Source organism: Tyto alba, unplaced genomic scaffold (assembly GCF_018691265.1).
Source record: "Tyto alba isolate M040663 unplaced genomic scaffold, T.alba_DEE_v4.0 Super-Scaffold_39, whole genome shotgun sequence".
Classification (NCBI taxonomy): domain Eukaryota; kingdom Metazoa; phylum Chordata; class Aves; order Strigiformes; family Tytonidae; genus Tyto; species Tyto alba.
Genome location: NW_024881314.1, coordinates 11493455 through 11518221, shown reverse-complemented (window position 1 = coordinate 11518221; position 24767 = coordinate 11493455). Strand labels below are relative to the sequence as shown.

Here is a 24767-nt window from a genome sequence, read left to right as displayed (position 1 = left end):
CACCCAGCACGTCCCCAGCATCCTCCCAGTACCGCTGCAGAGCATACAATACCTTTGGATTTTCCTAAGGCTGCATGGACAGAAACACACAATTATTAGTGTTAAAAAAATGAAACAAACTAAAACTGGACAGTGAACAGGGTGAGAGCCCACTGCTCGGAAAAGGACCTGCAAGGTCAAGGAGCTTCAAGAGAAGGAGCAGGAGGGGCACGGCGGGGACCCGGCTATGCTGGTGATGGGAAGAGCCCTGGTGACATTTTTTGGAGATGGGGAGAGCCCTGGGGGGTGTTTTCTTGAGCTGACCTGACTGGCTGCGGTCCCTGTGAAGTAGCCCAGGGAGAGGGGTACGCACAAGCTGGGAGTGAGGACCTTTCCTCTGCAGCAGAGCCCTCAGACCGTGGGGATACCAGGGCACCCGACCCCAGTGTGGCACAGCCCCAGTGCCACCCCACGGGCCACCCCACTCCCATCTCCAGTGAGCTGGGGACAGGCATCAAGCCCCGGACTCACCTGAGCATCCCCAAGAGCCCAGCAAGGAGAGCAGGGGGGTCCTCCCTCCCCCAGGACCACCCAACCTCCACCAGCTGAGTGGCACCCAACCCCCGGGTGGTGGCAATGCCACCACCTCCTTCTCCCCAAACCCTGGCCCCGCAAAGACCCTACCCATCCTTCTTGTAAAACTCCAGCATCATGTTGTCCGTGGCCACGCTGAGGGGCCGCCGGGCCTGGTCGTGCTGCCGGCGGTCGGCGTGGTCCATGTCCGGGGAGGGCATGGAGCTGTAGTTGGCGTTGTGGTTGACGTGCATGGGGCTGCCGTAGTTGCCCGTCACGTTGAACTCGATGTCTGGGGAGGGGGAGAAAGGAGAGGGGGGACACATTAGGTTGTGTGTCCTCAGGGAGGGGTGGGGTGGGGTGGGGGGCGTGTCGGCACCGCAGGAATGCTTGGGGGGGGTCCTGGAGCGGCTGGGTTGTGCTCACTGATGTGATGAGTCTTGCCAGATCTCTGCCTGAGCACCACCTCCGCCCCCCACCCCCAAGCCAGGGCAAGCAGAGGGGGCTGGCAAAAATAAATTTGGGCGCTCAGCACTCCCTCCCCAGGGAGGGCTGGGAGGTCCCACGAAGCCCATCCCGCCCCGGCCCAGCCTACCTCCAGGGAAGAACCAGTCGGCGTGCTGGATGAGCGGCTCGATGATGCCCACGATCTGCAGCGAGACGGTCGTCATCATCTCCGTCATGTTCCTGCAAGGCGGCGGGCAGCGGCTCAGCAGCCCCACCACAGCCCGGCCTTATTCCTGGTGGGATTTTGGCCTCGGGCCCCCCCCCTCGCCCCCCTTCCCCAGCAGCCCTCTGGCACGCTCGCTTGCCCCCCCCCTCCTCCCTTACCCGTCCGCCTGCGGCCAGAGGAGGTTGGGCCCCAGCACGATGGCCACGTTGCTCGGTGTCATTTTATTCGTGTCCTGGTACTCGGTCAGCTTGGCCAGGAATTTAATCAAGTACCTGGAAAGCAGAGCCAAGCCGTGTGGGTGTATCAGGATCGTGTGTCCCCCCCCCCCCAGGGTCCCGCTGGCCCCAGGCTCACCTGATGTTGTTGTAGTTGGCTTTGGGCAGCTTCTCGCAGGCGCTCCAGAGAGCCTGCAGCCGCTTCTCCTGCTCCGGGATGCTGCGGGGAGGTGGGCGAGGAGGTCAGCCCCCATTCCCACCCCACCTCAGGGCTTCAACCGCCCCAGCCCTGCCCTCAGGGACCCCGCGAGACCCTCAGGCTGACGCCAACGTTATATAAGTAAATTAACCCCCAAACCCCCCACCCAAAATGAGAAGGAAATCTTTTGGCAGCAGGCTGGATGCAGGTCCTCTACTCATCTCCACGCAACCCCCCTCAAAGTTCATGTTTTGGGGGTGTGTTTGCTTGGGAAGGGGAAATTACTGCCAACAGCCCCCAGAACAACAGCCCGCTCTCCCCATGTGCCACCCCTCAGGGACCGTCCCCTCCAGCAAGCCACCACCGCGTCCCTTCTGTGCTCCCAAGCTCCCAGGGCAGGTGAGGGACCTGGTCAGACCTGTATTGAGGCACCACCGAGGTGGTTCCCACCCCAAAAGGAGATGCTCCTCCTCCCACCTCCCTCTGCCCGTCATCTCTGTACCCCAAACATCACCCACGGTGGAGCAGGCACATCGGTGCCACCTCAGCTGGCCCAATCCTGATGGGTTTGGGGGTTCCACGGTGCAGAGCACCCCAGCAAAGCAGATGAGAGTTCCCTCAGCCAGCTGTCCCCCTGGGGTTTGCACACCCACCCAGAAACGGGACCCGTGCCCGGCACCCAATGGCTCGTCGAAAGATGCTGGGAGAGCTCAGCCACCTTGGCCAGGGTGCCCTGGGGACATCAGGGTCAGGGGACATCAGGGTCAGGGGACATCAGGGCCACCCTCACTGCCGGGATGCACGATGCTCAAGGAGCATCACGGGAACCCTCCTGGCTCTCAGACCCTGGAGGAAACATCCTAAATGCTGTGAGCCATGTCAGAAATCACTTGTGGCCCCCAAACCATCCGTAAGAGCCTGAGATGCCACCACCCATGTCACGGAGGAATGGGGGGGGATGCCCCAGACTCACTTGGAGGCCTGGATCCACTCCTCGTACAGCTCGAAGGTCATGAGGGGCTCCGGCAGCTCTCGCAGGTAGGACTTGAGGGCTCCTGTGGCACACAAGGGACACGGGGCTCGGCACTGCGGGTGGCACCGGCTGATGGACACCAGGTGGTTTCGCTCCTCAGGACTTCGACTCACATCCCTCCCAGCCTTCCCACTCCCCACATCCCAAAGCACCCGCCGGTCTCCTCAGCTTGGTGGAACCTGCAGCATCCCCTGACCCCAGACACCACCTTGACACCTCCACCTAGTCCCTCCTAGGGCCTCCCCAGTTCCCTCCACCATTCTTGCCTCCACCTGGCACTCACCCAGCTCTCCATCCTGTGTTTTTGCCCAGGACATTCACATCTCCTTCCGCTGGGAAAAGGTTCCCATTGCAGTCAATAGGAAACCAGGGTCCAACTCTGCACCCGCTGGAGAGCCCAGCTCAGGAGGGGAGCAGCTGACTGGTATTTAAACCCAATTCATGCTTAATAGCAGCCCCACTGCTTCAGATCTGTGCTTGGAGAGAGTCTTCAACCCCACTGGAGGTAGAGAGAAGATGGCGAGCTTCATGATGTGCAAATCTTCCCAACTGCTCCCTTCTCCTGCGGAGCCTCTGCTGATCAGTGATGCCCTAATTAGTGTCACCAGGGCCCCACCGCTGCCTTGGGTTATGATTGCATCCTTGTTTTCTTCCTCGCCTGTGATCAAAAGTGCTGCTCAAGCCCTAAGCTGGGGACGGGGCGTGGGGGGTTGGGGTTTGTGCTCCTCGGTGGATGGTAACTCCTAAACGCCCCCGTTTCCACCAAAAGCTGTATTTCTACACTTGCATTTGTCCCCCTGTATATTCTGCCTTTGCTGTTCAAAGGCTTTGGGACAAATCACAGAAGAGTCGAGGTTGGAAGGGACCTCTGGAGGTCAGCTGGTCCAACCCCCTGCTCTAGCAGGACCACCAGAGCTGGTTGCCCAATGTCTGTGTCCTGATGGCTTTTGAGTATCTCCAAGGACGGAGACTCCGCCACCTCTCTGGGCAACCGGTCAGTGCTTGGTCACCCGCAGAGTGACAAAGTCTCTCCTGACGTTCCGAGGCAACCTCCCGTGTTCATTTGTGCTCGTTGCCTCTGGCCCTGGCACTGGCCACCACTTCAAAGAGCTGTATCGTCTTTCCACTCTCTCTGCAGGTATTTATACCCATTGATGAGATCTCCCTGAGCCTTCTCTTCAGGCTGAACAGTTCCAACTACTTCAGCTTTTCCTCCTAGGAGAGATGCTCCAGGCCCTTCATCATCTTCACAGCCCTTCACTGGGCTCTCTCCAGTACATCCATGTCTCTCTTGTAGTGCTCAGGACTGGAAGGATCACCTCCCTTGACCTGCTGGCATCCCTCCTTCCAATGCAGCCTGACACCATTCGCCTTCAGTGTGCCACAAGAGCACATTGCTGGCTCGCTCATGGTCAGCTTGCTGGCCACCAGCACTCCCAGGGCCATCTCTGCCAAGCTGCCTCCCAGCTGGGTGGCCCCCAGCATCTCCTGGTGCCTGGGGGCAGGACTTGCCACTTCCCCTTTGCTCAACCTCACCAGGTCGCTCTCCGCCCGTTTCTCCAGCCTGTCCAGGTCCCTCTGCACGGCAGCAGGACCCTCTGGTGCACCAGCCACTGCTCCCGGCGTGGTGTCATCTGCCAACTTGCTGAGGGTGCACCCTGCCCCATCGTCCACGTCATTAATGAAGGATTGGATCCCGTATCAACCCCTGAACTACGCTGCTAGTTACTGGCCTCCAACTAGGCTCCATGCCCACCCTCTGGGTGCCCACAGTTGGTGTTTTTGGGGCTGGATGGGCCGTCCCACACACCACCAACCCCCCCCCCCCTGCCCTGGGCAGCCTCTACCTGCGATGGCATGCGGGTCGGCCGAGTACTCCTGCACGTCCACCACGCAGCAGTCCAGCGCGGCCTTGAGCTTCTTCAGCTTGGAGGCCGAGGGAGCCACTCGGAAGAGACCCTTCGCAGAGGACACGGGAGAGCGTCAGGCAAGCTTTGGGGCCGGGGATGTCCCCAAACCACTCCCCGCCTCTCCCCGGTTCCTCATCCCCGCCTTGGAGGCGCCCGTGTCCCCGTCCATCCCAACCGAGGGTGGTAGGACACGGGACCCACCTCCTCCTGCATGCCACACTCCAGCAGCATCGTCACGCACGCCTCCACGGGGAAGGCGATCTCCCGCCTGCTGACGGCCAGATGCTCCTCCAAGGGCTTCCCGAAGGAGGGCTTCTCCATCCACGCCTCTGTGACGGGCAGAGGGGGTGAGAGGAGGGGGAGGACACGGCGGGGACGGTGCCGGATCTGGCATCCCCTCCCCGAAAGGCCCTTGGATCACAGCGTTTCGGCAGCAAAATATTCCGTTTGGGTGTTGCTAAAACAACAGGACCCCGCACCTCTGTCCTGGGCGGCTCGGGAAGTGCTTTTTAAAGATGAAATCCAAACAAAATGTTTTCCAATCATCACACGGGACATTTCAAAGGGGCTGGATAACGTTTTCCGGGGGAAGCAATCACGAGCAAACCTTTGCAATATATTCCCCCTTCTTCCATCACAGTTTGAGGCAGGAATATTTTGTGGGATCGAGAGAAAAAAATAAAATACAAATCACTCCCTGCCTCGCTGCAGTGACGGCAGCACCCCGAGCCCTGCCCCGGGGAATGCGCTGCTCTCGGGGCCATCGCGTGGGGCTTTCCCCGACCTTGGTCTCCCAGCCCAGCTCCTACAGAGGTTGCACAGCTCAAAGCCAAGCCCCAAGACATCCCACCACCCCCCCCCCCACCTTGGCGCTGGGTTCCCACCCCCAGCGCTGCGCCCGACGGGGCTATTCGGGCAGGTTTCCCCCCCTCTCCATGAAGCCGGCCGGATCCTGCCCCCCCACCCGTGACCGAGTGGGCCAGGGCTGCCCTCGCCAGCGCCGCGCAGGCGGGATGCGGGGGGGGGGGGCAGCAAAGGGAGGATGCTCAGCCACAAGCCCAGCACCACGCCGCGCCGCGGGGTCAGGCCGCAGCCCCGGCGTGAGGCAGAGCCCTCGGCGTCGCACGCGGGAGCGGGATGGACCCCGCCGGCACTTACCCTGCTGGGCTTTAATTTGAGGCAGGACATTCTGCAAAAGCGCTAAGGATTTCCGATGGTACTCTGCCTGCACCTCGATCAGCTGGGGGGGAGAGACAGCACCGGCTGTCAGCCCTACGGCCGGGGACGGGGGCGGAGGAGTCCCGTGGGGATGGGTGGCACTTACGGTTTGAAAATAGTTTGCATAGTCTACTTCTTTGGCCACAAAATTGTACATGTCGGCCGAGAGCTGGTCCTGCAGAGAGCAGAGAATTAGTCGCCGTCCCACTCGTCCTGATGCCACCACGACGGCCCTTTCGGAGGCCACCGGGAGGGACCAGCTCGGTGACACCGGGAGCCAACGTGCAACATGGCAGGTGGCAGCAATGCCCGAGGTGTGCTGGGGATGCTGAACATACGGCGGAACCACGGGGGTTTGCTTTCTGCTGCCGTGCAAGCGGTGCCACCCTCGCCCCCCCCTCCTCCTTCCAGAGCCCACAATTAGCCGGCACCTTGCAACGAGCTCTCTGGGAGCGAGAGTTACTTGGAAGCAACCTGTCAGCCAAAGGCTGCACAGCCCGGAGGGCCGAACGGCACAAATTAAACCCCAAGTTTGCTCGTCCCAGCACCTCGCTGTGTTGCTCCTCGCGTGCAAGTGGCTCGTTAACCACAGGGCTAATTGCCGTGCAGCGGAGCAGCGCGCACGGCTCGGCTGCCACGCGTAGCATCCCAACTGTTCGGTGTGGGCCGGACTGATGGGGCATCGGGTGCCTCTTACTCCAAACTGCAACGAGCCCTTCGGCACCAGGACACATCTCTCTGTCCTCACGCTCGCAAAATAGACTTTGCCACTTCTGAAATTGCTCCTTTCTGAGAATCCCTTTGGATAACTCAACTGGAGGAAAACCAGCAGGTTTTTAAAACGCCATGAGCACGTCCCAGTTCCAACATCCACCATCAGTACAGCGAATATACTGGGGGCAGCTCGTGGCCCAGTTGGTTTGCTGGGAATTGCTGGGTGCATGGGGCTGCAATGCTCTACAATGGGGGGAAGAGAACACGAGTTCGAGATGGGATTATAAAGGCTACGCAGGTTCTGGTTGTGCCCCTGGAGAAAACAACCACCAGGATTTGAGACATGCACCCGGCTCCACCTCCTGCCCAAAGCAAGGTTCACCCGCCCCTTTGCATTTTCTGCCCTGGGGAATTTAAAAGCCACACAAATTTGCCCGTGGTCTTCATGGCTGAATCCCGCAGCCCGTGACGAGGGCGCTGGCAGCAGCGTCCTGCCTCGCTCGGACACTTTTCCCACCCAGCACGACCAGCTGGGTGGGCTGTGCTGCCGCGGGATGGCGGGGGGTGACGTGGCCGGGTGGCAGGAGGGGGCTCGGCACGCAGTGGCGCTTCCCGCAGGTCCCTGTGCCAGGGCTGGCTGCTCTCAGCGCCGAGCTCGCCGGCTGCTGCCGGGACGGGTGCCCTGGCAATGGGATGCTCTCTGGCTCCAGTGGGATATGGATGGGGCCAGCGGAACCGGGGACGTCCTGCTTGGCTGCTGAGCATCACCCACTGCCACCAGGCTGCATCTGGGCACGGGGACCAGCCAGAGGGAGGGTTTACCATGGGCAGTGGGGTGAGAAGAGGGAGAAAAACAGGTAAGAAGAGAGGCTGCAGGTTTTCCACGGCGCCCGGGACACCAATGTCCCCCCACCCCAGCAAGGAGCGATCCCCCCCCGGACCCTGGGTACCCTGCAAATCTCCACTCTGTTGGCCGCCTCCTCCATCTCCTCCCTGAGAGCGTCGGCTTTGGCGCCCGAGGGCTGCAGGTTGCTGGCCAAGCCCGAGGACTTGGCCGACTGCTGCCACCTGCACAGAGAGGGCAGAGCCGTCACGGGGAGGGACAGGGACCCGCGCAGAGCGGTTCCCAGGTCCCAGCGGACTTGGAGAGCAGCCCAGGGACCCCCCTCAGCCAAGCCCCCCGTGGTCCCCAGGGCTGAGCACCATAGAGATGGTCCCAAACCCAGGCGGGGATGCAGCACCCACTCCCAACCCTAAACATCCCCAGCCCCCACAACCAGCTGCACACACTGGGCTCTAAAGAAGCAATTATTTTCAGCAGGAGAACAAGCCTCATCCAGGTGGGAGGAGAGAGGAAGGTGATGGGAGGTCCTGGACACTGGGGACTACAGTCACCTCCCAAACCTCTCCCCAGGGCATGCCGTGAAGCGCGGGGCTTGGGCAGCCCCACAGCCCCAGGCAAAACCCAAAGCACAGCGTCTGGGACACAGGACAATCCCATGAGTCATCCCAGCTCCACCCCAGCACTTCTCTAGGGCAGCAAGAGCACCAGGCTCTTTGCCATCACAGAATAACTCACCAATATAGGGAAAAGAAGGAAAAAATAAAGATTTGTGCCAGAAAAAAAATACTCTTTTCTGCAGAGGGCAGGCAAAGAAAAGGGATCTAAGGATTCTGAAGACAAGAGCGGAAATCTTGGCTCATTGCAGAGCTTGACTTCAAGGCACATGGTGACACGACCGAGACTTATTGTCCCAAGGAAGCCACGGTACCCGGGGGCTTCGGGACATGCTCTCCCCAGCACTACCCATCACTTGGGAATTTTTATTTTTTATAAAGCAGCTTTGAGGCTGCTTCCTACCGTGTCCTGGAGGAGTCCATGTCCAGCACGAGCTTCGCCAAGTGCTTCCTTTGCTTCTGGATATTCGGGATTTCCACCTGCAGCAGCACACAGGAACGGGAGGAGATAAACATCCCCGGAGAGGCGTCGGGGTAGGTCGGACCTGGCTGCGACGCGGGGATGTTGGGCTGGTGCAAGCTGGGCAGCTAAGGATGCAGCTCCTTATTTTAACGTCATTAGGGAAGATGGCACAGCTCGCCCCTCCTCTGTGTCCCCACCTGGGCTGTGCCACCCCCCGCCAGCCCTGACCGCAGAACCCACATCCCAGAGAGGAGCATCCTCGGGGGGATCAAAGCTGACCGCACTGGGGAGCTGGGTGAAGGCAGGAAAAGGGCTTTTGGGGGTGGCAATGCATGGGCACTGTTTGCCAAGGGATCTGGTGACGGTTGACAGCCCTGAACACCAGCAGTGCAATAAAGCTTTTGTTTCTGCTGAGGAAGATAAAATCAGAACCAAGCCCAGGACACTTTGCTAGATGTACAAGCAGGGAAAAAAGCACTGGGAAAAATTGAAAAACAAAGCTTGCAGCCCAGGGAAGAAGGAGGGGGAAAAAAATCCCCAATACAATGGTATGTGTTTGGAGCTTGGAAAAATGGGTCAGAAATAAGTGTTAATGCCTCTGCCTTCAGGGAAGGCAGAAAAGAGCAAGATAAGCAAGGGGAGGCAAAGGAGCCGGCAGAACCACCGTGCCAGCAGCCAGCCCAGCTGCACGTGCAAATCCTGCCTGCCAGTTAAAGCGATTAGCAAACGTCTCAAAGGGGGGAAGGTCCCTCGCGGGGGCCAGGACCCAAATATGCCACGGAAGCAGTGAAACCCTGCCCTCCCCCAGGCTCGTTTCGGCTGCGAGTCCCTGGCGCGGTGACACCCCGAGCCGGTGCCGTCCCCGCCGCCGCTCACCTCAGCCAGCACGAAGAGGGGCTCGATGACGTCCCTCTCCACCTGCAGCTCGAAGTGGATGAGCTCCTGAGCCAGCTTGTCCTCCGCCTCCCCGCACAGCCGCAGCATCTTCCTGCAAGGGCACCGGCCGGGCTGGGCACCGCGGGGGCCGGGGCAGCGACGGGCACCCACCCTGCACCCATGGGGGTGGGCGACGGTCACCCAAAGCCTCGGGGGGGGGGGGGGGGGGGCTTGGCAGTGGCGTGGGGCAGAGGGCTGGAGGGAGGGAGGGTGGCAGCCCGGGGACCGTGGGCACCCTGGCTGTTAGGAAAATCTCATTCCCTACCTACTGCACCAATTATAGTCTGAAATTGGACTTTGTTAAGAGAGAGATAGAGAGATAGAGAGATAGAGAGATAGAGAGATAGATAGATAGATGGATAGATGGATAGATGGATAGATGGATAGATGGATAGATGGATAGATAGATAGATAGATAGATAGATAGATAGATAGATAGATAGATAGATAGATAGATAGATAGATAGATAGATAGATAGATAGATGGATAGATGGATAGATGGATAGATGGATAGATGGATAGATGGATAGATGGATAGATAGATAGATAGATAGATAGATAGATAGATAGATAGATAGATAGATAGATAGATAGATAGATAATTATAGGTAAACAGATAGATAGATAAATAGATAGATAGATTGATAAACAGATCGATAGATCAAGAGATTAAAAGATAGATTGATAGATTGATAATAGATAAATAGATCGATAGATAGATCAATAGATAGACAGATTGATAATAAATAGATTGATAGATTGATAAATAGATCAATAGATAAATAGATCAATAAATAGATAAATTGATAGTTAATAGATAGATTGATAAATAGGTTGATAGATTGATAAATTGATAGATACATAGATTGTTAATAGATAGATAGATAAAAAGATAGATTGACAGATAAATCAATAGATAGATAGATCAACAGATTGATAAATAGATAGATCGATAGATCAATAGATTAAAAGATAGATTGTTAGACAGATAGATAGATCGATCAATGACAGATATACATACACACACTTTACACTGGATATTGCGTGACTAGAGGACCGCAGCTCATCACAAGGAGAAGAGTAAAGGAAAGCCCTGGACTACCGAGATCACAGGAGCATGCCAGCCCGCCCAACGCCGCTGTGACCCCCCCCCGTTATCCAGCACCACAGCTCGGGAGCCGCAGCAATTCCCAGCAGCATCCCGGCAGCGTGCTGGGGGGAGACCCGGCCCCCCCCTTACCCCAGCAGGGAGTCGTCGCCCAGCACAGCCGAGCCCTCCATCAAGCACTGCGCCAGCGTCGTCAGCGGCAGCTTCTTCTGCAAAGAGAGGGGCTGTGTCTCCCGCCCCGCCGCCCGCCCGGCCCCCCCAGCGCCCCGCCAAAGCCTCACCGAGCGCTTGTCGGCGTCCACGCCTTGCTGGCCCTGCAGACATGCCGTCAGCTTCTTGTGGGTGCTGTGGGAGACCTGCTTCACCAGCTCCAGGCGCTTCTCCACCTGCGGATGTGGTGGTGCCCATCACCGGGGTATCCCGCCTGGTCCCGCACCCGCCATGCGGGGGCATAAGGGACTTTTTTTGCTTTTTAACCAAAGCGGGTTTAATTGCTGCTGCAGCGGGTGCAACAGCCCCGGAGCCCAACCCCTCCCCGGGGCAGGGATGTTTTTAGTGGGAGAAGGTTTCACCAGGCTGATGCTGCCCCATCTGGCCCCCCCCCCCCAGCAAGGCTGAGGGCAGGAGGTGTCTGTCCCTGCCACAAACCAGACTGGCCGGTGCTCTAACCTGGGGCTGAAAATTGCCTTATTTGCTTCTGCGTGGACTAAATTCAGCGGCTCATCCCCAAACTCAACAAGATGAGTCATTAAATGCAAGCAACCAAGATCTGCTGAAAACCAAAGCTGAGAGACACGAGGGAATCGTGGAAACCTCAACGTTTTGAGAAATAATCTGGAAAAAGAGAAATATTCCCTAAAGGTCAAAATCCTGGGAAATGATCTGGGGAAAGAAAAAAAAGAAAGAAATCCTCCCTGACCGGGAGAAGTGCTGAGCCTGCAGCACGTCCCTGAGGCATCTCACAGGAACCTGGCACTCGAGCTGAGCCACCCTCCACCACTATAATACAGATATGACTAGCAATATATACTATATCTAAGAATAATATAAAGAAAAAATATTATTTATCTATATTTTAAAAAAACCCCTCTATGATGCCTGGCTGAGGTAGAGCAGCCTCTGCCACCCCTGCAACACCGGCATGTTCCTTTCAACATATACACGGACATGTGTGTCTATATATATATCTATAAAAATTATAGATATTAAAATAATATAAATTATAGACATGCAAATTTTATGTAAATTATAAAATTGTATATATACTTTTATATATATATATATATACACACAGATGTCTGTGTTTATTTTGCAAGGAAAGGGTATGATGCTCAGAAGGGCACACATGTGGGTGCACACCCACGTAGATGAGCCAAAGCGGGGGTGATGGAGCACAACACCGGGGAGGGTTTGGGTTCCCCCCACGCCTGGAGACAGACCCCAGCGAACATGACTTCGGGAGACACTCAGACAAGGTGGCACTGCCCACTGAATTATCTCCAAAAGGTGTAAAAATGCTCTGTGCGACGCTGTGGAAGCCCAGCGAGCCACAGATGCTGCCCAGTGCCGGGATGTCACCGGGCGGCTGCCAGAGCAGGGTCTGGCTCTCAGTGCCAAGGGGCCATGGAGACCTCAGAGCTTGCAAGGAGAAATACCAAAAGTTAAAATAGAAAGAAAAAAAGATTTGTTACTGATGGTCCCTCCGGCTGCTGGTGGCGGGGAGCGCTCAGCTCCCCTCCGCTCCGTCCTGCCGGGGCTGCCCGTCCCTGGGGACAGCGGGGCACGTCACCGCCGCACGCTGCCCATCCCGGCCACCAGCACCGGCGGGGAGGAAAGGAAAAAAAAAAAAAAAATGCAGGGAGCAGCATCACTACGCCCAAGCGAGGGCAACACGCAGGCAGGGCACAGTGGCCAGAAAGAGCTAAAAGTCACTCTGCAGCCACTGTCACCTGCCAGGCGCTGCCTCCAGCCACCAGCGTCCTTGCACACCGGTTCTCTGGCTGTTTCTGCAGAATCTGCTACCTGACAGCAACAGCACAGACCAAACTCCGAAGCGGGAAGGTGTAAATACATCAGCTTAGCCCCCAAACAGGTTTTAAAGTGGTTCCAACAGCAGCCGGACTGGCTGACACTGGGGTACGCCCGCGCCGTGATGCAGGTGGAGCTGGGCAGCTGTTTTGCTCATCGGTGCCCGAGTGATGATTTAGAGAACATGCGAGTTAGAAACCTCATGAATTCAGTGACGGATTTGTGAAAACATGTCCCTTTCCTGGCACCTTCCCAGCTGCCTCCTTCCCTGGGGTGTGCAGGAAGCAAAAAGCACCAAGATGAGACGTCCCCAAGAGACCGCGACCTGAGCATCACAGCCGATGCACCACGTGAGGTTTTTGGCTTGGGCTGTTTTGCTGAAGTTACCCAACCCATCAGCTTTGGGGACTGTCCCCTGCCGTCACGTGTCCCGTCCCCACGGCAGGTTTTGCAGCAGAGACGGGAGACACAGGCACCCACAATCCAGGCGGCCGTATCAGGTTGCCATCCTGGCAGAGACACGACTGGATCCGATTCCAGCTGACCTGAAAACCGGGCTGGGAAGGCGCGTGGGAGGGAGACAGCGCTGCTTCCCACGCTCCCAACCCCCTCCTCCTCCTCCCAGCCCGTCTCATTGCCAGGGGACACCGTGGCACCGACCGCCACGGAGCTGCCACCACATCCAGCACCCGTGGGTGGGTGCCTGGGCACCTCGGGTGCGAGCTGGACCAGCTGCAGAGGACCTTACCTGCAGGAGATCTTCACTCAAAACCTCCGTCTTCTCAGCCCTGCAAGAAAGAACATAAAGCGGTGGCGAAGGGTCCGGCACATGCGGCAGTGCCGGGGCTGCACCCCGCGGAACCGGGCACGGCTGGACGTGCCTCTCCGTCGGGATGCAGCCGGTGATTTGAGGCTCTCTGGTCCCACCAGCCACCGCCTCATCTCCTAAATCAGCAAAGGACGGAGCACCTTCCACGGCTCGCTGTGAGCATGCCACGTCCCGCACCAATTTAGGGTCCTCCCTTGACCTCCCCCTTATTTTTCCATTATCCCCAGCCAAAGAGGGATGTTAAATTCCCAGGCGGATGCGGGCAGTGCTGCGCAGGGAGGCGGTGTGTCTATGCACAGGAGCAGCTCCCTGGGCCGCGCCGGGCTCTGGCACACCCTCAGCGCCGCGGATTTCAAGGACACAACCCTCCCGCACGGCTGAGGCTCTTCGGCCCGAGGCAGCCGACTGAATCTGCAGCGGCAGCTGCTGCCCGGGGCTTCGCCGTAACCCTCCCCGCCGCTCCTCGGAGACGGATTTACCGCTCCAGCGCCCGTGTCATCCGCTGTCTTTGCTAGCGAGGGGCGCCGGGGACGCAGGAGACGCAAACCCGCTGCAAGAGCCTCCTTCAGCCACGCACTGAGCCGCAGCATCCCTGCCCGCGCCACCCCGCAGCCACTCCTCACGCTTATTTAAGCGATCACGCTCTGGATCATTTACCCATTAAGGGTGGTTTACAACTTTAGAGCATCATCTCCCTTCGAAAAACTACCTCCATCAAGATGGACTTGGGCAGAGTTGGGATTTAGCCAATTAGTCCCTGAATGTTGGTTAACAAACAAATAACGCTTGGTGCTCTCATTCTTCTTGAAGAAATACCTTTATTGCCCGAGCCCTGGTTGCTTTCTGCTATCCAAGATGGTTTCTCAGCTTTGAGAGGCAGAGTGAAGTATCAAAATTGTGGAAATAAAGAATGAGCACCGGCAGAGCAAGGTTAAAAGAGCAAGCATGGCACAGCAGCAGCACGAGCCAGGGCAAGGCTTGGTCTATGGGCTCATCTGCAAATACACCATGTCCAAAGACTTAAAAAGTGTAAATTGACTCCATTAAATCTGATCTATGTGTGAAAGTTGTCCCAGGGTCTGATTTAAGTTGGCTCTAAAAATTAAAAAAAAATCCCCAAACTATTTAATTTTTTTTTTTTTTAAATGAATGCATAATTATATCTTCTCTATGAAACGTGAGTGATGCACTGGACATCTGGGAGCAAGGGCTGCTCAGGTTCTCCTCCTCTTCTGCAAATCACCTTTGCTATTATTGACGGACGGGGTTGTGAATGCCACTGAATTAGCATGAAAAGGGGAAGAAAGCAGTAAATATCCACCAGCACAGACACAACGGCTGTCCCCACTTCCCTGCCCGGGCTCAGGACACACTGAGCACCCCGAGGAGAAGGAGGTGGCAGGGATGCTGGCGAGTGTCGTGCACCCACGGGCAGGCAGTGCCGGCGCACATCCCTGCCGCTCGCTCTGCACCCCAGAAATCATTTCCAGACTTTAAAAAAAGGCCGGGGGAGAAAGAAGTCCTGCCTGTCCTTGCACCACGGGGAAAATCCTCCCCCAAAAGTCATGTTTTTAGTGCATTTTCTCCTCTTCCAGACGGGCTGATGGATGGGTTCTGTACACTCCACAGTCCTGTGCCAGCACGTCTCTCCCAGCAGCGACAAAGCAACACATGCTATGCTCTAGGTGCATTCGGGAAGCAGAAAATGGTGTTTCAAACAGGGGAACAAAAATCTGGCCTTGTTCTGCTTTTAAGTATATCCTCAGCGTGAGAAACCTCATTGGCTGCAAGGAGAGCATCCCCCAGCCACACCACCGGCACAGGCACCGCCACCAGCCCTGCCACTTCCCAGGATGCTTAAGCAGATTGAGGAGCCTGCCAGCAATTAATTTGCCTTTAAAAAGTTGGGGGGAAAAGGGCTGCAGCATTTTATGGATAGGAATAAGCAAAGAGGCTGTTGGAGCCGCTTGACACAGCTGGCTGGGGATGCGGCAGAGCGATGGGAGCATGGGTTTCCCTGCCTGGTTTTGGCATCTGGGGGAGCCGGGATGCTTTCTCCTCCCCTCCTGCTTGCGATGGGGATGGGGGTCTCTGCGTGGCCTCGGGGACACGCTGCAGCCACCGGCGGTGGCACGGGCATGTGGCAGGGCTGCGGCGGCCCGGTGTTGGCCGCGGCGGTGGGAGCTGGGTACCACGGCCTGCCAGCACCGAGGGCTGGCACCTGGAGCTGGGCATCACCCCCCGCCCGCGTCTCACCTGGCAGAATGGGGTAAAACGTGCCCCCTCCAGAAGCCACCGCGGGGTATTTCTGCAAAACCAAAGCGGGGGACAAGTCTGCTGCTGTGGGGCACCGGGACCCGATGGGTGATGCCACCAGCAGCCACGGCGGGAGAGCCCGGCCCCACGGAGGAACCGGCTGCAGCTCCATCGAACGCGGTCCAGGAGCTGCAAGCAGGACAGATCCTGCTCCTGTCCACACGCACAGTCCTGCTGACAACGTGGCTCTGCTGATGTCCTGCCACCCCACCTAAAGCTCCTTATTGCTTTTCTAGAACGCACCAAAAAAATACAAGTAATTCCCCCTGTCTGTACTTGCTCCTGCCAGCAGCACTCCAGAACCTGAAAATTATATCCAGGAGAGTGAGAACCAAGCGGCACCTCCAAACCCACAGAAAGCCCAGCCCAAGCCGCTCCTCATGGCCATTTTACACATAAAGACTGAAAAATAACATCATCCTACTCCACTGACATCTCAATTGCATTACAGCTCCGTGCTGCTAATGCCACTGGGAAAAATCCCATTATATCCATTATGTTTCTAAAGTCTTAGCCTAAAGTTAATACGGTTTTACAGGAGCTTATATGGTTTTATGAGCCATCCTGCAAACCTGCAGCAGGCGATGCCTGGCGGCAAAACACCGGCACACATGTCCTGTCAGGGGAGACTCCTCTGCACACCCTGGGCTCTGTCCTGCCTGGGGGGTATTTTTTGGGTGCTGAGCCCTTGCTGGCACTCAGAGATGCTCAAGGAGACCCCAGGGCCCCAGTGCCACCTCTCTGGTATCCAGGGATTTCCCAAGGGCACTCAGTGGGGATGAAAAAATAATATCCTGCTGCCTCCTCTGGGGGTGGGACGGCAGCATCTCTGAGTCAAAGCACCTTCAGCGGGCTCAGCCCTGAGCATCTCCCCTCAGCCCATCCTCTTCAACAAACCTTTTTGGTCTGTGCTTTCTTCTCCCTCTTCATACCGTGCTCCAGTCAGCATCCCACCCGAGGAGGGGTGTGGGTCCCCGCGCCTCCCCCCTCGCCTTGGCTCCCCATCCCGGGGGGAGAACCACCCACCGAAACCCCCGGGATTCCGGAGCCCCAGCTCTTGGTTTGCTCTCAAGCGCTTAGTGGGACCACGTGGGACTTTGGAGCCCAAACCACAGTGGTGCTTCTGAAACCACAACCCCACAGAAACCCACTAACAGCACCAAGAGGAACCAGTTTGGATGTGACCAATGCTGGGAAATGTGTCTGGCTCCAGCAGAGATGCTCTCCCTGTTCCATCCTGGCACCTTGTTCTTAGGCAAGGAATACCCCAGCCCTTCCAGGCACACCCCGGCCCATCCCCAGCACCTCAAAGCCCTGCCAGGCATGCCCTAGTCCATCCCTAGCACCCCGCAGTTCCTCCCCAGCACCCCCCTAGTCCATCCCCATCATTCTCCAGCCCTTTCTGGCATCCCCCCAGCCCCTCCTGGCACCCCCCAGCTCCTCCCCAGCCCCCTCCTTACCCTGTTGCTGGCCCCATACAAGCAGCCAGAGCTGTGGGGGTTGCAGCCTCTGCCGTAGCGGTAACAGCCACCCTGAGCCCAGGGGACCCCCGGGACCCTCTCCCTGCCCGTGCTGCTCCAGCCACGTGTGGGAGGCAGCTGAGCTCCTGCCTGCACAAACCCGTCTCCCTCTCAAATCGCCTCCTCTTCCTCACGCCCTGGCAGGGTTCGGGGCCCATCTGTGCTTACCCCACCACCCCGGACCCACGAACGATGCTCAAGCATCTGACCCGTGCAGCAGAGCCCTGGGAAGGGGCTATCCTGTGGCTGGAGCATCCCATGGCGCAACCATGAGAGCAGGCAACTGGTGGCACCAGCAAAACATCTCCTCTACGCACCAGTTTAAGCCGGCATCAGCTTTGGGCAATTCCTTTCACCTGTTCATTTTTCCATGGGTATTTCCATCCCCATGTCTCACGGGGGGATGCAGCCAGGGCTCCCGCGCTGGGATACGACCTCCCCTGGGGAACCAGAGACGGTGGTGTTTGCTTGATTGATGTCGATTTTTTGCTTGTGCAAGGTGACCTCAGCAAACAACAGCACCCAAAAGAGGGGTGCGGGGACACCCCAATTTCCCTGTCTGGTTCCCAATCCCCCAAAACTATATGCCTTACGGGTTACACGCATCCTGCAGGAGCAACCCTTGGAGAGGCAGCCAGGATTACTGGCTTTCAACACTTTCTTTCATCTTTCCTTTAGGTAAATAAAGCCCACTCCTTCCTTTCCCCTCCAGATTTCCAGCCCAGAGCTGTTTTTCTCAGCACAAAACCAGGCACTCCTCAGCCTCAGTCAGCACCCAGACACCCACGTCCCTGCAAACAGCTGGGAGAAAAGGGACAATTAATACGGAGAGTTAAAAGCAAACAAGAGGGGGATGCAGCTACAATTTGGTCAGGCATTCGCTTCTGCGAAAACTAATTGCTGCCAGCAGAAATCAACACCAATCAACCAAATTAAGTTGATTTCCAAATAAATACTACATGAGCTTCCAGTGCCTTGACCTGGGGAGCTGCAGCAAAGCCGATGCTTTCCTGGAGCAGCTCCTGATGCCAGACATCTCTGTTTGATGGGACCATCTACCACCGTCCCCCTCTGACGCTCAAACCACCCAAGACAAGGAACCCCAAGCCTTGGATTTGACCCCGAGCCAGCAAAATTCAAAGCACAACAGGGATTTCACAGCAGTATTGTCTCTGAGTGGGCACACCAGCACGCCCGGCTGGCGGGCAGCGCTTCACCTGGCGCGGGGACAGGCAGGTGTGAGGATGTGTCTCCAGAGGCAGAGTGTGTCCACGATGCCCCTCGGACCCCTTGTCCACACCTCCCGCCCAAAATACCCCTGTCACCCCCAGCCCTGCCCATCCCCTCGCTGCGAGTATGCCCATAAATATTTCATTGCTATTTAATTACTGATGCTGGCCGGTTCCCCTGATTTCTGCTTGCTCCAGGCTAAAAATAGCCTCGCAGATGAGTGCAGGCAGAGGGAGGCACAAAAACCCAGTTAACTCCCACCGACGGGTCTGCCCCGCCGTCCTGTGTGGGCTCGGGGTCGGTGCCCAGCTCCATCCCAGCCCTGCCCACCATCTCCCACCGCTGCCGCCGCACGTGCCTGGGGGCTGGTACCCACAGGAAAACTCAAGGTCCCCGGAGCCCCCAAAAGCTCGGAGGTGAACTTGGTGAGGTGAGGTTCAACCATGCAACTGGGATCAGGAGCTGCGCATCCGTCGCGTGTGCCGGAGGGAGGAGAAAGCCCCTCGGGTCTCATCCAGACAACCCCTGGAAGCGCTGGGCGCTGTGGTCCCGGCGGGATGCTGGCCCGAGGACCGCGCCGTCCCCCGCCCCTGCTGCCGTCCGAGCTCTCCTTGCCACCGCATCCCCGGGGACACGCAGCCCGGCGGCTTGTCACCAGGATCCAGCTGAGGCCAAACAGAGCTGCAGCTTTATCCTGATGCCTTTTCAGCAGGCGAGAAGCAAAACATCAAATATTTATATCCTCAAATCGCTGCTCAAAGCCCCCAGGGAGACAAGTCTGGGGTGCGATATCCAGCCAGACGCGGTGAGACAGCCCCGCCACTGCCTCCTCCGGCGCATCCTGGGCTCGTCCTGCCCCGGTGGGTGACCCAAAGTGACAGTCCCCGTGTCCCAAACCTGCAGCTGAGGGCAGCGATGCTCAGCCCCCAGCAGCTCACTCGCCCTCAGCTAAGCCAGGCTGGAAAAGCGGGATGAAACGAGCGGGGAAAGCTGGTCCAGCTTTCCCCATCCTTCTGCTCACCGCTGAGAAAACCAAACGGGTCAAAGTAAAAGGGGGGGGGGCAGATTTTAAAAGCAGAAAAGCCTCTTTTCCTCCTCTCCTGCCCCCTTCCCGGCTGCGAGCTCTCTGTGTCGGCATCCCATCGGCACGGGATGCACGGGGCCCTTTGCTCCTTGCTCCTGGCACATCCCTGGCAGAGGAAACCCCCCCAAGGGTCGCATCCTGACCACGCTTGGTCCTAATTCGAAAATCATGGAGAAGCCCCTGCAAAGCGCAGGGCCCTGAGGCTGCTGGCCGCGGGGATGAAACCTTCAGCCTGCTCCATGAATATTTCAGTTTGTCAGCGCTGCCGCCTTGCGAGGAGGATAAAAATATCCCCAAGGCTGCGGGGATGCTGCCGGCACCATCCGAGGGGCGCGGCGTCGCTCAGCAAAGCCAAAAAGCCTGGGGGGGGGGGGGGGGGGTGTCTGCTGATGGCAAGCCACCGGCACCCCAAAGGGCAGACACGGAACCCAGCTATTTAAAGCGTGTTGTTCTTTCCTGCAAATCCCATCGGAAAAATCCCAGGTGGTGCTTTTATTCTCTCTGTCCTTATTTTGTACATGCAGAATAAAATGTCCTTATTTCTTGCAGAATATTCTTGCTGCACAGAGAATAAAACCTTGGTGTTTAAAGGCTTTCTATTTACGCGCTGACGTTCTGGTGCTTGGAAAAGCATCTGCCCCGAGAGCCACCAAAGAGATGTCCAGCCCAAAATGCCATCACTGTCCCCCGGGATGGGGGATACATCTTGGGATGCTCAGAAAGGACCAGGAGGAAAAAAACAACCCCCCCAAGCTGACATTGTCCTCCCCAGTGTCCCCCCATCACCTGCCGTGCTGTTTGGGAACCCAGCCGTGCCATTCTGCACGCGGTTGCAAGCACCTCTTTGATTCCTGATGGAAAAAAAACCCCACAACATATTGAGCCAATTCTGGAAAATTCACGGGGCTGTTTGGGCCACCGGAGCGAGTGCTGTGGCACGCTTGTGCCCATCGTCCTGTGACCTCGAGGTGAGGGTTTGAGCTCCCACTGGCTTGGCCACTGATGAAATGGGGAAATAAACAGAAATAAAAAATAAAAGTGCTTTTGTTTTAGAGCTACTTATTGATTTCTCTTCCTTTTGTCCACCCCATGGAGATAAGTATTATGGCCCCTTCCAGACTGGGCGCAGTAATTCTCCCGAAGGTCAGGTACCAAGTGTGGGTCTGGACTAGGATGAGCATCCTTCTAACTAGTGGAATGACCTGAATAAAATAAAGTAAATAAAATAAAATTTAAAAATAAGCAAAACAAAACAAAGTAAAATAAAATATATTAAAAAAAAAAAAAAAATAAAGTAAAATAAATAACAAGCTTAGGGCACAGCAGAGCATGGTCTGCTCCGGGTGGCCCTGTCACACTCCCAGACTGGGCACCCTGGTGCTGGCGGGTGCTGCTGCTCTCCCCGGGGGGCCCAGGAGGTCCCCGCTCGCCCCCAGCACCCACGTGCAGCAGCAGAGGAACGCGACAGTGCCCGGGGAACAGAGCTGGAGACCAGATTTGGAAAGGTAAGAAAATGCACTCAGCATCCTCACCTAATGTTGACCCTGATTCCGATCTCACCCTGACCCTGATCTTGACCCTAACCCTAATCCTGACCTTGACACCAGACAATTTTGATCCTGACCCTGACCTTAACCCTGATTCTGATCCTTTTCCTGACCCTAACCTTGGCCCTAATCCTAATCCTGACCTTGACACTAAGCTTAACCTTTTCTCTAACCCTGATCTTAACTCTGACTCTGACCCCAACCGTAACCATAACCCTGACCCTGACCTTAACCCTAACCCTGATTCTGATCCTTTTCCTGACCCTAACCTTGGCCCTAACCCTAATCCTGACCTTGACACTAACCTTAACCCAGACGATTTTGACCCTGACCCTGACCTTAACCCTGATTCTGATCCTTTTCCTGACCCTAACTTTGGCCCCAACCCTAATCCTGACCTTGACACTAAGCCTAACCCTTTCTCTAACCCTGATCCTAACTCGGACTCTGATCCCAACCGTAACCCTAACCCTGACCCCCATCCTGACCCACCCCACCCCGTGCAGGCGAGCCCTGTCGCGAGCCCGCAGAGGGTCACACACTCGCCCCCACGCCAGTGCCAGCTGCGGCCACCTCACGGGGACAATGTGCTGCTCCTGCCTGTCCCCCACCAGGGTACTTCTGGCAGCTGCTGGCAGACCCACAGATGGGGGTTTCCCTTCAGCTGCCTTTTTTCTTCCTTTTTTAAGGAACTTGCACCCCCAAAAGCAGGAAAGGCCACAGGGGGCCGGGGCCCCCACACTGTGCCTCCCTCCGCACGCCCCGCAGGTGGCTGGGGACATGTCACCGCTGTCCCCCTGGCCCGCGGGACCCAGCTCCCCACGTTGGTGGGAGAGGCGCAGCCACCCCCCACTGCAGTGGGATCTTCTGGGCCACGTGCTGCTGGGACAAGGGACACCAGCTGGATGTCACCACTGCCACATGCAAACTGTCCCCAGCGTCCCCGAATCCCCCCAAGGGACAACCGCCCGGGGGCAGCATCCAGCCCAGTGGTCCCCAGCCCTGGGCTCAGGGGGGCTGGCACTGCAGGGTGACGGTGGCCCACGGGGGTTTGGTGACAAGCAGGAGGGGACACCCCTCAGACCCTGGAGGTTTATGGTGCACATACCCCAGTGAGCCTCTCCCAGGGGAGACAAAACACCAGGTTTCTATTATTATTCCTTATTTCCACTTATTATTCCTTATTTCCATTACTTATTCCTTATTTCCATTAATTATTCCTTATTTCCATTAATTATTCCTCATTTCCATTAATTATTCCTCATTTCCTTTCATTATTCCCTATTTCCATTCATTATTCCCTATTTCCATTCATTATTCCCTATTTCCATTCATTATTCCCTATTGCCATTCAATATTCCCTATTTTCATCTATTATTCCTTATTTCTATCTATTATTTCATATTCCCAGCTGGCTGGAGAGGGCTGCTCAGGGCCCCGCCGTGGGGAAGAGGGATAAAACATCAGCCTGCGCTTGAGATGGGAACCAACGGAGCCGGGCTGAGGAAGAGGATGGTCCCGCAGCTCCCGCCGAGCCCTGCAGAGGTTCACAGCCTCCCTGTCCCAGCGCTGAGCAAAGAGGGGGCCACGTACCCCCCGCCCCGAGGAGCCTGGCAGCGCAGGCAGCCCTGCAGGCAGCAGCCGTGCCGGGGTACCGGCGGAGCCCACCAGCTGCCCATCACGAGCCGGTGTGGCCATGAGCCCCTGTGAGAATTAGGGGTGCAGCGGCTCCAAGCCCCGCGGCCCCGCTCCCCAGGCTGCGAGGCGGGTGCTGCAGGGAGCCCCGCACGGCCTCGCGCTCCCGGGGGGGATGCGGGAAGGAAGATGCTCGCCTCGCCAGCAGCACCATTTTGAAGCCGGGCGTGCGTGCGGTGCCCGGTTCACGTCTCCCCGGGCGGTGGTGGAGGGACCTGGGGACACCCCTCCCCTGCAGCCCCCCCCCCCCAAGCCGCGGCTGGGAGACGTGTCAAACCCCCTCGGTGTGTCCAGAGAGCAAACCTGGCCCGGCGCAGACGCAAAGAGAAAAATCACACGCTCTGTCCCCAGAACAGCCTCCTCCTGCCGCTTCCCCAAGGGAGGCAAGCGCCGGGCCCCCAGCGCTCCCGCGCCGCGTTCCTTGTACCACGCTCCCGCACCGCGTTCCCACCACGTGCACCCTGTTCCCACACCGGGTTCCCACAGCACACACACCCCCCCCCCACCCCCCAAACCGCATTCCCACCCCAGATTTCCACCCTGGATTCCCACCCCGGATTCCCGCACCGCCGCCCCAGCCGCGGGACGGTGTCCTGCTGCCATCCCAGCCCTGTGCCCGCACGCCAGAGCCGGGTGGCAGCACCGTGGCCGAGACAGGAGCCATCGCCACCGGCCACCTGCAGCCTGCGGGGTGTCCCCCACCGCCACGGGGGACACGGCGAGGGGGGAACGTGGGGGGATGGCTGCAGAAGTCCAAGCCCTTGGCTCTGGGAGGGGGGTGCTGAGCCCAACCCCCCAGCCGTGCCGGTGCCCCAGCGCCACACTGGGAAGGAGAAAAATAAATAAATTCCCCCTCCCCTTCCTCCCCAAACTGCAAAATCTCCAGGAATTACACAACAGTCACCACCAAACCCTGGGCCCGGCCGTGCTTCGGCACACACGGGCATCCCTGCGGGCACAGCCCCTCCACCCGCACCCCAACGCACCCCCCTGCACCCCGCCTGCCCCCCTGCCCCACAGCCAGCTGGGGCCACCCGTGGGTGCTGGGGGAGCAGACCAGGGGGGCACCCCACGGCATCAGGTCTGGGGTGCCCGGACTGTGGGTGTCCCTGGGGCCCAGCCCTGGGATATGGGGAACGGGCAGGGGGGCGGGCAGGGATGCAGTGGGTAAAAAGGGGGCAGGGTGCAGGGCGGGGGGGGGGGGGGGGCAGTGGGGCAGGGTGCGTGCAGGGGGACGAGCAGGGGTTAACAGGCAGGCGGGGGAGGGGGGGGGCAGGGAGTGGGGCAGGCAGGGAGCAGGCTGTGGGGCACGGTGTGGGCAGAGGGGGGGGGCAGCAGGGCAAGGGGTGTACAGGGAGCTGGGAGGTTGAGTGCTGGGAGCACAGGCAGCGGGGAGCAGGGTGGGCAGGAACGGGGGGGGGGGGGGGGGGCGGGCAACTGGAAGAGGGCAGGGGATGGGCAGGGGCACTGGGTGCAGCCGAGGTACAGGATCGGGGGCAGTGGGGCGGGCTGGGGAGCAGGGAGCAGGGGCGGGGGGGGGCAGCAGGGAGCAGGGGCAGGCAGGGTGCGGGGCCGGGGGCGGGCAGGGCCCGTCCCCATCCCTACCTGCCCACGGTCTGGTTGGCGAGCTGGCGCATGCGGTTGAATTGCTTCTTCATGGTGGCGGCCGGGCGCCCCTTACGCGGGGGGGCAGCGCATCCTCGCCCGGAGCGGGGCTGGGCCGAGCCGAGCCGAGCCGAGCCGAGCCGAGCCGAGCCGAGCCGGGCCGAGCCGAGCCGAGCCGAGCCGAGCCGAGCGGGCCCGCCGCCCCTGCGCGGCTCCGCGCCTCCGCCTGCGCGGGCCCCGCCGCGCTCCGCGCCCCCCGCCCCGCTCCGCACCGCCCCGCACCGCCCCCGGCCGCGGCGGCGATGGGAAATGTAGTCCGGGGGCGCCCGACCCGGCGGGGTCTGCCGGGTATTGGGGGGGGGGGGGATGGGTCTTGGAGGCAGCCTGGCTCCCGGCATCCCCCCGGCATTCCCTGGCATCCCCCCGGCGTCCC

General features: G+C 58.4%; 1 protein-coding gene across 3 annotated transcripts in view; it reads right to left on the bottom strand.

Annotated features, from left to right (window-relative positions):
* The window catches only part of ARHGAP44 (Rho GTPase activating protein 44), a 29958-nt gene extending 5500 nt beyond the window's left edge, over positions 1-24458 (bottom strand). The window contains exons 1-17 of one of the 3 annotated variants that reach the window (XM_042802711.1): positions 24335-24458; positions 13257-13296; positions 10762-10866; positions 10613-10689; positions 9312-9423; positions 8376-8452; positions 7465-7582; positions 5907-5975; positions 5741-5822; positions 4784-4911; positions 4520-4631; positions 2613-2694; positions 1580-1660; positions 1384-1497; positions 1148-1239; positions 664-844; positions 53-70 (exon numbers count right to left, since the gene is read on the bottom strand). In XM_042802711.1, coding sequence (XP_042658645.1) covers positions 53-70; positions 664-844; positions 1148-1239; positions 1384-1497; positions 1580-1660; positions 2613-2694; positions 4520-4631; positions 4784-4911; positions 5741-5822; positions 5907-5975; positions 7465-7582; positions 8376-8452; positions 9312-9423; positions 10613-10689; positions 10762-10866; positions 13257-13296; positions 24335-24387 — 1541 coding nt within the window. In that variant the 5' untranslated portion in view covers positions 24388-24458. Of the gene's footprint in view, positions 1-52; positions 71-663; positions 845-1147; positions 1240-1383; positions 1498-1579; positions 1661-2612; positions 2695-4519; positions 4632-4783; positions 4912-5740; positions 5823-5906; positions 5976-7464; positions 7583-8375; positions 8453-9311; positions 9424-10612; positions 10690-10761; positions 10867-13256; positions 13297-13816; positions 14114-24334 lie in introns of those variants that run through there. The other 2 variants (XM_042802713.1, XM_042802712.1) reach the window with 2 other exon arrangements.
* Positions 24459-24767: the final 309 nt, after the last annotated feature.